Source organism: Thalassophryne amazonica, chromosome 14 (genome assembly GCF_902500255.1).
Source record: "Thalassophryne amazonica chromosome 14, fThaAma1.1, whole genome shotgun sequence".
Taxonomy (NCBI): domain Eukaryota; kingdom Metazoa; phylum Chordata; class Actinopteri; order Batrachoidiformes; family Batrachoididae; genus Thalassophryne; species Thalassophryne amazonica.
Window position 1 is genome coordinate 33230506 of NC_047116.1, and position 14754 is coordinate 33245259.

A 14754-nucleotide genomic window follows, 5' to 3' on the forward strand; every position below is an offset into this window, starting at 1 on the left:
TCCCGGCTCCACACAGCGATCCGTTTAGAAATGATCCAGTGGTTTGTGCCTCGTCGTCGCAGCTCTGAGTGCGGCGCACCGACCGTCCTTAAAGCAGTCCTGAAAGCTGTAATAAAAGTCCTTATTCTCTGTGAAGCCCGTCAAATTTTCACCGAAAGCCAGATAAATTTTTTGAATGGTTTCCAGGTGCCAGTCTCTAACAGCTTCTGAAAAAACTCTGATGGAAAAAAAGTCCTTTTCATTCCGCCATTTCCAGACAATGAAAATCCGATGAGGGGGCGGGACCACTCCTTCCCAAGGCGTGCTCACAGGCGAATGACGTCACCGACAGGCGTGGAAAAACTCACGCATGTGCACAAGGGTTCAAGCATGTCTGACGTAAAAACATATGAATGAAATCCATATAGTTTTTGAAAAAAATAAAAAGGTACGATACTTTATTGACAGACCTCGTACACAGCCTAAAAATCACAAGAATGCCTCACTGGACTCCTCTACATTGATGGACCTTCATGTCAGATGAGGAAATATCCCTCTAATAAATGATCAAGAGTGTCAGAGTAATAGAAAATCCATAGTAGAAGTATACCATCAATCTGTGGTTGCTTCGGGTTGCTTACCATTTATGATATCATTATTGCAGAGGGATTTTCTGGATATTTTTCATCAGTCTGTTATACTCTTGTTTATGCGTGCAGGTACGCCAATACACGAATATGCTGTGTTTGTGTCTCTTTAATTTTCTCCTCGGGAGTCTGTTAGGCGAGTATGTGCAATCTGAGACTATCTCTGATTAATGAGAGCATTTAGGCGGCATTGGATTCCATATAATTTAGTACAATGGTCCCGCCAGACATTGAAATATCATCTCATTCTCTCTATTTACTCTTATCTAATTCCTGCTCTAACAAAATCGATAGGACACAAAGATCTGTGGGGCTCAAATTAGCAAGAGCGTGGCTGCTACCCTTCTGCTTGTTAACTTTGTGTTGTTGATGTTTGTAAATCGTTGCTTTTTTTTTCCTCAGGTGAGACTGTTTTACTTAAAGCAGCAGAGGAGGAGGGAAATCGTGGAGCAGAGAGAGGAAGAGAGACTTGCTAATCTAAGGAGAGTTATGGAGGACCAAGCAAAGCGAGATAAGGAGAGGTGAGTGTTCCACCACAGGACCTTTTGTTTTGACTGCTGCTTAACATGTCAGGCGACTCCACCTCACTAACATGTTAGTTATCATGTCAGCAGGGTTTGCAACAAGTCTTTACAGAGGGACAATTTAACACTCGTAACGTGTGTTGTAACACTCCATTATAAATTAAGTTGGATGTATGTGTACAAGACTACGTTCCACTACCATCTGTAGCCATGAATGGGTGAAAACATGCACTCTGTGTTACATTCCTATATTTCACATCGATGGATCAGAGCCGTGCAAAAATTCTGAATTGAATTGAGAATGACTTTTGCATTTTAATTCAGTTATTGAATTTGAGTTGAATTTTAAGCTTAACTCACAACCCACTGTAGGCCTATGTGTTGTGGACACGCAAAGGTCACAAAGTTTGGTAGCTTGTAGCTGAGCCACAAGAATCCGGGAGAAAGTTTGGGAAAGAGTACAGGCATAGTACTTGTCAGCAGTGTTGCCAGTTACAGAGGTAGCACAGAGGTAGCAAACAAGAATCTAAAAATGTGAATTACGCACAGCTCTGAAATGGATTTAGACTTGCCCTCTGCATTCCATTCACAAGTTTAGCCATGAATGGATGTATACATGCGTACCCTCAGAAATAAAAAAAAAAAGAGTTATAGAAGAAGGTCAGTTTCACTGACTGTAAAACTGAGACACTCACTGGAGTGGAATCATGATCATCATGGCTGCTTTGCTTTACATTAAATTCTGTCTTATTTTTAATTTCTGATTCTACATGTCAGGCTTGACTCTCTCTGAAAAATGCAGTATATACACACACACACACACACATTTTCACCAATTCAGTTCAATCTTTAGGATGTTTAAGATGAATCTAACCATATTTTACTATAAAAAGAGAAAAAAAAATTGCACAATGTGACCCCTTTAAAATGTCCTGATTATCCCTCCCACTTTGCTGTGGATATTAGCCAGTATGTGTTTAAGGATAAATTGTTCCTTTGACCTGTGATTTGTAGAGTTTTAGCATTTGAAACACGATTTAGTCCTGGCTTCCTGTGCGAACCCTCACAGCCTGGGGCCTGCTGTCTCAGGAGTGATCGGTATGAGGAGTCCAAAAGGTGCTGTTTGGGTCTGATGTCCTCACTCTCTGTGCTCCCCTCAGGGTTCAGTTGCGGGCAGATTTGTTACAGCGACGCAGGGAGGCGAGAGAGGCACAGGAGCTGAAGCAGCAAAGAGAGGAAGAAGAAAGACTGCATCGCCTTGATGCTCTGAGAAATCAGGTGGTTCATTATTTGTCCTTTTTGTCAGTTACAATAACTCACAGGGAAACGTGAGGATTGTCCTTGTCCGACTTATGGTACAAAGTAAGAAGACAGTTGTTAGGCCACTGTTTTAATTTTTTTTTCCTCCCATCTTTATCTTAGGTTGCAGTTTTGGCAAAAGCAGATCCTCAGAGGATGATGAGAGACACAGAGGCTTGGAGGGGTCGGCATTCAAATGAAATACAGTCTGACCTCCAAAAGCCCCTCTTCACTATTAACACCTATACAGATGCACAGGTGAGGTGTGGAAGATCTTGTCTCCTATAACCAAGATTATTGATACGCAAAGCCTTTGTTTTCCTTTACCTGGTTAGATACAAGTTAAGCATGTTTTCTTTCAGTTGCAGCAGAGACAGGCAGAAATCCATCCAGATATTTATCAATATAAAATACAAAATAACCAAATTGTAAATCTATCATCTGTTGTCCAGTTAAAGCAGCATTTATTCTAAACTGTATTAGATATATCAGCTCGAAATATCAATGTGATTGCCCGGGTTAGATTTCCATGTGTCATCATATGAAACATTACAAAGCAAAAAAAAACAAGTATGGGGTACGTGGGACCACTGCAACACGCAATATGGTCTCTCTGTCTGTGACGAAAGTAGGAGCTGAGTCCACATTCTCTGCATCACATCAGACCTGTTCTTGGTGGATGTTGGACTCCACCAGAGTTCACTGTCACCAGTCCTGTTCGTGATTTTTATGGACAAGATTTCAAGGCTCAGTCAGGGACTGGAAGCTGTTGGTGACCTCAGAATTAAATCTTTGCTTTTTGTGGATGGTGTGTTTCTGTTGGCTTCATCGGACAGTGACCTGATTTACCATTCGATTTACGCTCCTATCCTCACCTATTGTCATGAACTTTGGGTAAAGACTGAAAGAACAAGGTTGCGGATATAAGTGACAGAAATGAGGTTCCTCTGTTGAGTATCTGGGCTCACACACAGGAACAGGGTAAGAAGCTTGAATATCCAACAGGGACTCTGAGTAGATCCGCTAGTCCTTCACATCGAAATGAGCCAGCTATGGTGTTTCATGCATCTGGTGAGAAGAATACCCCCAATTTGCTGCCCAGGGAGGTCTTCTGGGGATGTCCAACTGGGAGGAGGTCCTGTGGAAGACACACACCATGGTGGAGGGGTTATATCTCCCAGCTGGCTTGGGAACACCTTGGGATCCTCCTGGAAGAGTTATGGGACTTGGCCAAGGATAAGCTACTAAGTTTATGTGGATAAGAAGAAGAAAATGAATGATTGAAGAAAAGGATGCTTTACTTTTTAAAGAAACTTCACAACAGAAAGTATTCTCAATATTTTATGTTTGCTTCATTTATTTCAGATGTAATCACAAACAATATTAATAAACATTATAGTTAATTCGATTAACTGTTATGCTGCTTTACAAGCTGGAGGAAGTGAAGGACACAAGAGGGAGCAGGAGAACAGCTGTTCTGTTTTGACCATTTTAATTTATTTTACCAAAAGACATTTCCATCAATTGCACATTACTCAGAACATTCTAGTTCACAAATGATAAAACAGAGAATAATATTTATTTTTGGTGTTTCAAACATTTTAACACTCCTGTGTCAGGAGGGCATGCCAGTGAAACAGAGGAAACACTGATATACAAATAATGAATGTTTATGAGTTTAATGGTACAAATATTTCACGAGGTAAAAGATGGAATGGTCGCAGAGTTGAATGGTACGTTCCAGCTTTCACCAAATTAAATATTTGTTCCATTGAAAGAATGAAAAACATTCATTATTTGTTTTATATATGGTAACTGCTAAAATAGATCTTTGTCATTTGATATTTTATTAATTTCTAAACAGAAAAGGGACTTACATTTTGGTGTTCGTCACTGGTGCTTTGTCATCAACAGTCCAACATGAACTTTAAATTGGAGTCCAAAATTGTGAAATGCCACATAAAAATTGGTTGGAAAAACAGATAGTTCAAAAATAATTCTGATTCTGAATGTATTCCATGATGCCGTGCACTGACTTTGTGTACTTCCAAAAAACAAGCAAACAAACAAACAAACAAAATCACATCAGAAATTTTTCCAGCTTTTCATCCTAACTTCATCCTCTTCATCCTAACAGCTCTTCATACCTCCAGATGGCTTACAGCGTGGTGGATTTGTTTTGTGTGTGTGTGTCTGTGTTAGAAGAATTAGCAACGCCAGTTAGCTCCTTCAAATTGTCATCTGTCAGCAAAGCACATTTTATATAGCACCAAAATTGCATGCTAAAAAAGAACTATTGCACAGTAAATGAAAGAAATGGTACAAATAATCCATGTCACATGACATACAAGCCACCAAATGACAAGGATCCACTCAGCCATTATATAATAGTTGTTACCTCCGCCAAGGAGGTTATGTTTTCGGTCGAGTTTGTTTGTTTGATTGTTTGTTTGTTTGTCTGTCTGTTTGTCAGCAGGATAACTCAAAACGTTTTGAACGGATTTTGATGAAATTTTGTGGAGTGGTTGGAAATGACAAGAGGAACAAGTGATTAAAGTGATTTTAGTGTTGATCCGAATCACGATCCGGATCCAGGGATTTTTTTAAAGGATTCTTCACCATTGCGGGACAGGGGGAATTTTGACATTCTAGTTTCTAACTCCACAAAAACAAGGCAGAAAGGCTTGAAAAAAATTAGGGTGTAACATAGTCAGATGTTCTATCAAACAACAAAGTTTGGTGATGATTGGATCCGGATTCCGGATCTAATGATCCAGAATATGCAAAAATATAGGGAAAATAGAAAATGTGTCAGTGTGAGGTGACAAATGAAGCTAGAGATGCACAACTAGCACCAAATTGTAGCTGAATCTGTACTGATTCAGTAAGGTGTCATCAGATTTGATGTAGCTTCAAATGTTATGAAGCTAGATCCAGAAGAAAACCGCCATTACCGAAAAATCGTTTTTATACAATAAATTTTGAACTAATAAAGACATAAAAGTGATTTCAAGTTCTAGTGGTATGTTTTCATGGCCAAGGATGTCAAATATAAAGGAAAGAAAAGTGTATGTATCATAGTTTTGGTTGTAACACTGAATTGTTGAATAGATCACTGTGCTAAGGACGGAATCTCTTTAGGGTCAGTGACCCAATGGCCTTGTGTAGCACATGCAACACTTAAAAAATAGTTATTTTTCAGAATTTATTGTTATTTATTTATTTAGAGAAGTGTTTCATAAATGTTAAAAAATTCATATATTTGCAGTTTAGTTGAATAATAAATTGAATTTTGTCTCTTCTTTGTTTTTGTCTATAAGCACATGCAATATCAATATCAGTGCTCAGATGACAGTAGCTTCTGGGAAAGGTGCAAGTTGCAATAAACTGTGATGCCAAGCGCTAAGGATACATGCTATCCAGTCACAGCAGATGAAACGTTTTTTAGCAAACATTATTGTTAGACTTTTTTAGGTTCATTGATTCCACGGCGTGTAGATGTTATGGCGTCAGTGACCCCATGGCCTTGGCGTAGGTTTGCACTCTCCGAGTGCTTCTAGTTATATATCATTTTTGGCTGGTTAGTGTTTGAGTTTGTCTCGTCATCATCACTTTAGAGATCCTCACTCAGCCTTGACCAGGAAGCTAAATATTGGCTCGGTGTGCAGCACATCTCTGTGAGTGACTGTGGTGAGGTTTTGTCAGAACAGGTCAACAATATGGTCACTAACCATCACCAAACTGGAACCTGTGAGGGATTCGACCATAGACCTCAAACTGATTCCAGAAAGGGCCAAGAGAGTGCAGGTTTTCTTTGCAACCACCCACTCCACCAGGGGATTTCACTGATTAACATCAGTTTGATCAGATGGAATCTGTTAATCATTGAAACTATCAGGTGGAGTGGGTGGTTGCATAGAAAACCTGCACCCTCTTGGGCCTTTCCGGAATCAGTTTCACATCTCTGGATTAGACTGAGCTTCTTCTTGGTTCATGTATGAAATGTGAAGTCAATCATAAACATGAACATTTATATATGACCTTTGACTGTCTGCTTCAGCCAACAGTCAAAAGATCAACAGTAAATAGAGTTGTCACTATACTGGAATTTCAAACTCAATACCGATACCCAACATCAGAATCAGAATTGAATTTATTGGCAAGTAAGTTCTCACATACAAGGAATTTGATCCAGTGTCATTGCTATATAAACGACAATAAAAGAAAAGGAAAAAATAATTTTGTAGGAAATAAAGGAGTCAAATAGACAAATAGGCAAAACTATGTTTACTGTGAGATAAATGGGGCTGTGCAGGCATTCAGATGAACAGTACCTTTCAGTCTGTACTTTGTTGGAGTTGGGGGGGCAGGGTAAGTAGGGGTGTGTGGCATTATTTATAAGTCTAGGTACAGATATAAAGAAGCTGTTATTATTATTATTATTTAAATTTTTTTTTTTAGGTTTTAGTCCTGATGGAAAATACTGTATATTGTTTTCTCTACCACAGAGGGTGACAAAAAAATTAAAATAATAATGAAAAATTATTAATAATAATCAAAAAAAGTTTAGAAGAATACAAACAGTAACATCAGTGACAACACTTAAGTTGTCTGAAGTAATGCAAGACAAAAATGTAATAACATAACTATAAGGTACATGAAAAATACTTTGCAGTATATTTTATATAGGCAGCACAAAAAAGGGACGATATTTTAGGTTTTCTGAGGCAATGGGGGTGGGGGGGGGGGAAAGCATTTCCACAACTTTCTTATGTGTTTCTTGTAAAGACGACAAGCTCAAATATGTTACTGTGTGCATCCGTATTTGTTTGAGTTCATGAAGTGAAGTTTTCGAAAATTTCCAACTTGAGTTTTCTGAAAAGTCTTGAATGCAGCATTAGTATGAAGCTGTTAGCAGACATGAGTCTGCACAAAATGACACTTAAATATGAGACATAGTTCAGCCTTGTCATATCTGAAACCCCAGTGACTTTCTTTTTTTTTGGCCAGATTTCATTTTGATTACTAACAGTAATGTTCCATTGCAGCTTGTTGTCTCTGATGCCACTGTATTGCCTAGCAAGGTGCTGTGGGTGCTGGTTTTTCATCCACTTGTTTTTTTGTGTGTGTGTGCTTCAAATTTGATGACAGCTAAATGAGTTAGAGGTGGGCTCTGTGGCTGCCTGTCTGCAGCAGTGCCATGTGAAGGTGTCTGTTAAGTGGAGAATGCGAAGACACCACTGTTGTTATTGATACTGAAAATGAGAATCTGATACTAATATTTAGTATCGATTAGTATCTGAGTTGTTTTTTTTTTTGATAACCCTAACAGTAAATCACTTTTTTTTATTATTATTACTTATCAGATTGTGTCTGACATCAGAGTGAGGGTGGAGCAGGCATTTCGAGAGGCGGGTCTACACCACACCCAGTGCGCCAAAGAAGCTCTGGCTCTTATCAAACCACCCAAACCACCTCGAAAAGATGCCACATCTACTTTTAATTTCTGATCCAGAGCATGTTTGGGATCACATTTCAGTACTGCACTGCAGCATTGCTACTTAAAAATAATTAATTCTTATTATTAAACAGGGTGCAGTTGCTTCTGTTTATATGCCAGTTATAAAGTAAAAGGTTTTGGGATTGTTCATGCCCTGGACATTTACAGTTCTGTTTCCATTCACGTTTTTGCTTTTTTGGTGAAGGGGATTCATGTTCCCTAGCCTTCTTCACAAAGATGAAGATTCTGAAACTTGTTTCAATAAAACATTATAGCGATATGACAGTGACTCCATTGACTGATGGAGCACTCAAAAAATAACTTGCTCAGTGAACATAATACAATTATGGAAAGTATTTCCACCCAAGTAAAATGTGTGAACTTAGCCAGAAACAATTTTGTTGAGTGACCAAAATGTAAATTTGTTGGGTCAGCATGATGAATTTGCGTTACTGTTAATTACCACTGGTCAGGCCAACTAGATTTATAAGGGTAAAAGTAACAAAAAAAAAAAAAAAGAAATACTAAGTCCCTTTGGCTGCTCCCTTGTTTTCACTCGGGGTCACCACAGCAAATCTGCATGTTGAGACATTGCAAATCTAGGTAGTTAAGTAACAGTAACACATATTCACCATGGTGATCCAACAAATTTACATTTAGGTCACTCAGCAAAATTGTTTCTGGCTAAGTTAACACATTATTCTTTGGTGTGAATACTATCCATAATTTTATATTCACTGAGCAAACTAACTTTTAAGTTGTTGCATGTTAAGACATGATTTGAAAGTGTTCAATCATAAAACTTGATTTTATATCATAGCAGCTACATGTTAGAATTAGGTTCATGTGACACCCATGTTGGTTGTTGTGAGTGAACGATGGCTGCCGGCTTTTGTTTTCTTGTGAGAACTGTAATTCCTATAGTCATGGTGACACAAGTGTAAGTCATTTTTGTTGTTTTTTTTCTAACTGAATATCACCGTAACATTATTTATAAGGTTTACCAAGCTCTTCGTCTCTTCCTTTGTCCACACATACCACGCCATGTACATTTTAGTTTGTCATTTGACTCTTTCTGTATGTCATGTGAAAAAGTGTTTCCATTGCAGTTTTCCAGAATATGGCTTTTTGTTTAAACAACTGGAAAGCCACCTCAGGAGAGTGTAAAACTTTTTTTTGCGACATTTGGAACGTTGTTTTAAAACGTGTTTCCATATTCGATATTCCATATTTTCAATTTGTGACTTCAAATTGTGCAATTTGGAGGGAAATGGAAACCCAAAAATCTTGGGTTCATTCCATCTCCAATGAAACAAATTTGGGCTTATTCTTTACAATAATCAAAAGTGCATGGTGATTAAAATTTTCCAAAAGCCACACGTGTCCCTTCAGTTTTATTTGTCTCCTTTTTATTCCACATGTAAAACATACCCACCAATGAAAACAGCATATTTGGGTGACACTTCTTGCATAATCAGGGAAATAAGACACAATTAACACATGCTTTTCTCATACAAAAACTATTTTGATTAAAACTGCATGGAATCAGATTGCAAAACACCCTAAGTGAACAACTACACAACTTGATTTTACACTGTTTGATTATGTGATTATTATCTACCTCAGACTTGGATCACCATCAAAACCTAACTGGTTTGTACTTGGACAGAGACTGACTTGTTAACCACATTTAGCTGACATCTATTTGAACGTGTTAAAACAGCTGGAGGGGAAAACTTGGTTGGAAAGTACAGTACTAATAGTCATGTCAGAATTAACATACATTATTATTAAGTATTTTTGGTAAATTTGTGAAGATGCATAAATATTAAGATATGACACAGTACATACTACATACAGTATATAAGCAAAATATATTATCACTTTGCTTCATGAATAAAATACAAATCATATATCAACATGACAGATACAGTATGTACATATCTACAAGGTAATATACACTTCTTTTAGGATGGGGGGGCTTGGAAAGGATGAGAGAGATTTTTAGACGATATATCCCAGGTGTTTCTTGATAAAGTGGGACACCAGTGCCTGAGATCGGTGCTGGTACTCCAGCAGGACATCATGAGGTACAGTGATCTGGTCTCCCTCAAAGCGATCCAGCAATGTTACGCAGATCACAGCCGCTGCAGGCGAACATAAAACACTACAAGACGTTCTGCGTGTTTACTTTGATGTAAATGCATGTAAATGAGCTATATGTATATATACCTTTGAGACTACAAACACGGCACATAGCAGCAAAAACCGCAGACTCCATTTCAATGTTCCTAACTCCAGCCTCGTAAGCCTTCCTCAGATATTCCAGTTTTTCTTCAGGAGAAAAGGAGCACAGCGCCCCATCGAGTCGGCCTTGACCTACAGAGACGGTGTCAAATCATTAGTGAATGTGACCTCTTTTAAACGACATGCACATGAGGCGTTTATACCTTCATAGAAGTCATGGGTGCACATGGTGTTTCCGATGACTGACGGTATGTTTTGGAGCTCAGAGGAGCACTGCAGAAGGTCACTGGCCACGCCTTCATCCAGCTCAGTGCTCCGGGTGATAACCTTACCCAGAACCACCTGTTCAAACTGAGGCTGGAAAGAGTGGTCCACTGCTTTATCAGTGTGATCACCACTGTCCCTGGAGGTAGACCTGGACATGACACACAGCAGAAGGTGTAAGGGTGATTCTTAGACTACGGGCACTTATTATGTCCTTTGATCATATTGTATGAAAAACAGAAAAAAGGGGAAATTTCACACTTTTATAGTTATCTTTACAATCAAAGTGTGTTGAGAAATTTGTTCTAGTAGTCTATGATGACTTTTTCACCTTTTTTCAGCATCATTATATGCAAATATTGCCGTTTTGTGCTTTCCCACACCCAGACTTTTGATCTTCAATGATAAAAATGAATGGTAAAGAAATGTTTTTTTCTAATGTTTTAAAATATCTCTGAATAAAATATCAGTAAAATAATCAAAACATAATTGGGGTATTCAATGTCATACAACTGTTGTGATTTTTTTTAAACAAAATGTAGTTGTCCCACACTATTGCCGTAATTTCCGCCACAACACTGTAATGTCCCTAAACAGTTTGTATGAAAGATTGTTTGGGTAGTTTCTATGGAGATAAACAGTGACATCAGAGCACATGTGTATAGCGCCAAATCAAAACAAACAGTTGTCCCAAGGCGCTTTATATTGTAAGGCAATGGTGTGGTGGAAATTACATTTACAAGGCCAATAGTGCCCGTAATTAAAGAATCACCTGTAAATATTTGCATTTTCCACCATTCTGTACATATTACGTAGGACATCATGCCATGATGTTTGCATCTCTACCTGTATGTGAAACACACTTTATGGGGCTCACTTCATACTCACATGACTGAGTTCATGAACTGATCCAGATTTAAGGTTATTTTGTACATGTATTTGCATATCAGTGAGGATGAAGTGGCTGTTCTCAGACATTTCATGGTGGACAACTGGTACAGTTGGTACCTCTTGGGGTTGAAATGAGCTGGTAACATTTGTGGGTTATGTGGTATATATTGTAGATATATATTAAACCTACCGTGTGTAGGATTTAGTGTCATCTAGTGGTGAGGTTGCAGGTTGTGTTAAGTCATTTCCCGTCATATTGTTCCCCTTCGCTTCTTTGCCAAAGGGGATTCATGTTTCCTTGCTTTCTCAAACTTGTTAGCCTGCACAAGCAACCAGTGGACAGTTTATGGGAGAGCAACCACTGATTCCTCTTGTTTTTTTCTTCAGTATTCTCGCCACACTGCAAAATGTGAAAAACTGAGTAAAGCGTATCTCCCTTTACTGATTTTTGATACCTACAGTGCATCCGCAAAGTATTCACAGAGCTTCGCTTTTTCCACATTTTTATTGTTACAGCCTTATTCCAAAAATGGATGAAATTAATTTTTTCCTTCAAAATTCTACACACAACACCCCATAATGACAATGTGAACAAAGTCTGGTTTTGAGATTTTTGCAAATTTATAAAAAACTAAAAACTAAGAAATCACATGTAATTAAGTATTCACAGCTTTTGCAATGAAGCTCAAAATTGAGCTCAGGTGCATCCTGTTTCCACTGATCATCGTTGAGATGTTTCTACAGCTTAATTGAAGTCCGCCTGGGGTAAATTCAGTTGATTGGACATGATTTGGAAAGGCACACACACCTGTCTACATACAACCCCTGGCAATAATTATGGAATCACCGGCCTCGGAGGATGTTCATTCAGTTGTTTAATTTTGTAGAAAAAAAGCAGATCACAGACATGACACAAAACTAAAGTCATTTCAAATGGCAACTTTCTGGCTTTAAGAAACACTATAAGAAATCAGGAAAAAAAACTGTGGCAGTCAGTAACAGTTACTTTTTTAGACCAAGCAGAGGGAAAAAAATATGGACTCACTCAATTCTGAGGAATAAATTATGGAATCACCCTGTAAATTTTCATCCCCAAAACTAACACCTGCATCAAATCAGATCTGCTCGTTAGTCTGCATCTAAAAAGGAGTGATCACACCTTGGAGAGCTGTTGCACCAAGTGGACTGACATGAATCATGGCTCCAACACGAGAGATGTCAATTGAAACAAAGGAGAGGATTATCAAACTCTTAAAACAGGGTAAATCATCACGCAATGTTGCAAAAGATGTTGGTTGTTCACAGTCAGCTGTGTCTAAACTCTGGACCAAATACAAACAACATGGGAAGGTTGTTAAAGGCAAACATACTGGTAGACCAAGGAAGACATCAAAGCATCAAGACAGAAAACTTAAAGCAATATGTCTCAAAAATCGAAAATGCACAACAAAACAAATAAGGAACGAATGGGAGGAAACTGGAGTCAACGTCTGTAACCGAACTGTAAGAAACCGCCTAAAGGAAATGGGATTTACATACAGAAAAGCTAAACGAAAGCCATCATTAACACCTAAACAGAAAAAAACAAGGTTACAATGGGCTAAGGAAAAGCAATCGTGGACTGTGGATGACTGGATGAAAGTCATATTCAGTGATGAATCTTGAATCTGCATTGGGCAAGGTGATGATGCTGGAACTTTTGTTTGGTGCCGTTCCAATGAGATTTATAAAGATGACTGCCTGAAGAGAACATGTAAATTTCCACAGTCATTGATGATATGGGGCTGCATATCAGGTAAAGGCACTGGGGAGATGGCTGTCATTACATCATCAATAAATGCACAAGTTTACGTTGATATTTTGGACACTTTTCTTATCCCATCAACTGAAAGGATGTTTGGGGATGATGAAATCATTTTTCAAGATGATAATGCATCTTGCCATAGAGCAAAAACATTCCTTGCAAAAAGACACATAGGGTCAATGTCATGGCCTGCAAATAGTCCGGATCTTAATCCAATTGAAAATCTTTGGTGGAAGTTGAAGAAAATGGTCCATGACAAGGCTCCAACCTGCAACGCTGATCTGGCAACAGCAATCAGAGAAAGTTGGAGCCAGATTGATGAAGAGTACTGTTTGTCACTCATTAAGTCCATGCCTCAGAGACTGCAAGCTGTTATAAAAGCCAGAGGTGGTGCAACAAAATACTAGTGATGTGTTGGAGCGTTTTGTTTTTCATGATTCCATAATTTTTTCCTCAGAATTGAGTGATTCCATATTTTTTTCCCTCTGCTTGGTCTAAAAAAGTAACCGTTACTGACTGCCACAATTTTTTTTCCTGATTTCTTATAGTGTTTCTTAAAGCCAGAAAGTTGCCATTTGAAATTACTTTAGTTTTGTGTCATGTCTGTGATCTGTTTTTTTTCTACAAAATTAAACAACTGAATGAACATCCTCCGAGGCCGGTGATTCCACAATTTTTGCCAGGGGTTTTATAAGATCCCAGAGTTGACAGTGCATGTCAGAGCACAAACCAAGCATGAAGTCAAAGGAATTGTCTGTAGACCTCTGAGACAGGATCGTCTCAAGTCACAAATGTGGGGAAGAGTACAGAAACATCCATAAATAGAAGATGTTCACATCCACCAGACTTGATTTGTTGTTGTAGGTATTTTAAATCTTACATAATACTGTAGCTTTCAGACTGAAGCATTTCTCTAACAACCAACATCCAACAAGTCTTTATGACAGAAACAACATAACCTGACATCTAAAATAAAACAGGGTATAAATTTGCATAAACCCAGGGTGTACCCCGCCTTGCGCCCTATGACTCCTGGGATTGGCTATAGCTGCCCCCGTGACCCTTAATTGAAGTAAGCAGTTGAAGATGAGTGAATGAGTTCTAACATCCACAGGGTACCTACACCTTGATTGGACATTGTAATAGAGGTGAATCTTTTTTGTGTGTGTTGCATTCCTTCTTAGCAAAACACTGAACAACTTGAAGACTGTTTTCCGTCAGGGAAAACTGTTCTTACCAAGTCCACCAGATGTTCCCAGGCGAAAGAGGACCACACCCTGACACTTTGCATGGTACAGCAGTTTGATGAGCTCATGCAACATGATGGAGATGGAAGGAACACCCATCCCATGCTGAAATAGAAAGATCAAGCTCAAAACAAAAGTGATGTATGAATATCTATGCACACGTGACAAACTTTTTTTTTTTTGCATCAAAATTCTAATCACAACACCCCATAATGCCAACATGAAAAAGTTTATTTATTTTTTGCTAATTTATTAAAAATAAAAAACTAAGAAATCACATCCTTTGCTCAATACTTTGTTGATGCACCTTTGGCAGCAAATACAGCCTCAAGTCTTCTTGAATATCAATCAT

The 14754-nt window shown here is 38.4% G+C and overlaps 2 protein-coding genes across 2 annotated transcripts in view; one reads left to right on the plus strand and one right to left on the minus strand.

The window, feature by feature from the left end:
- Positions 1-8030, plus strand: part of LOC117525157 (coiled-coil domain-containing protein 148-like) — a 101410-nt gene extending 93380 nt beyond the window's left edge. The window contains exons 11-14 of the mRNA XM_034187007.1: positions 1029-1147; positions 2311-2428; positions 2573-2707; positions 7816-8030. Of these exons, the coding sequence (XP_034042898.1) occupies positions 1029-1147; positions 2311-2428; positions 2573-2707; positions 7816-7959 (516 nt within the window). The 3' untranslated portion in view covers positions 7960-8030. The remainder of the gene's footprint in view (positions 1-1028; positions 1148-2310; positions 2429-2572; positions 2708-7815) is intronic.
- A 1829-nt stretch (positions 8031-9859) lies between these two features.
- Positions 9860-14754, minus strand: LOC117524249 (uridine phosphorylase 2-like). The gene is given in 6 exon segments (XM_034186020.1): positions 9860-10096; positions 10182-10328; positions 10400-10583; positions 10586-10611; positions 14393-14553; positions 14726-14754. Coding segments are annotated over 6 exon segments (690 nt in total). The 3' UTR covers positions 9860-9953.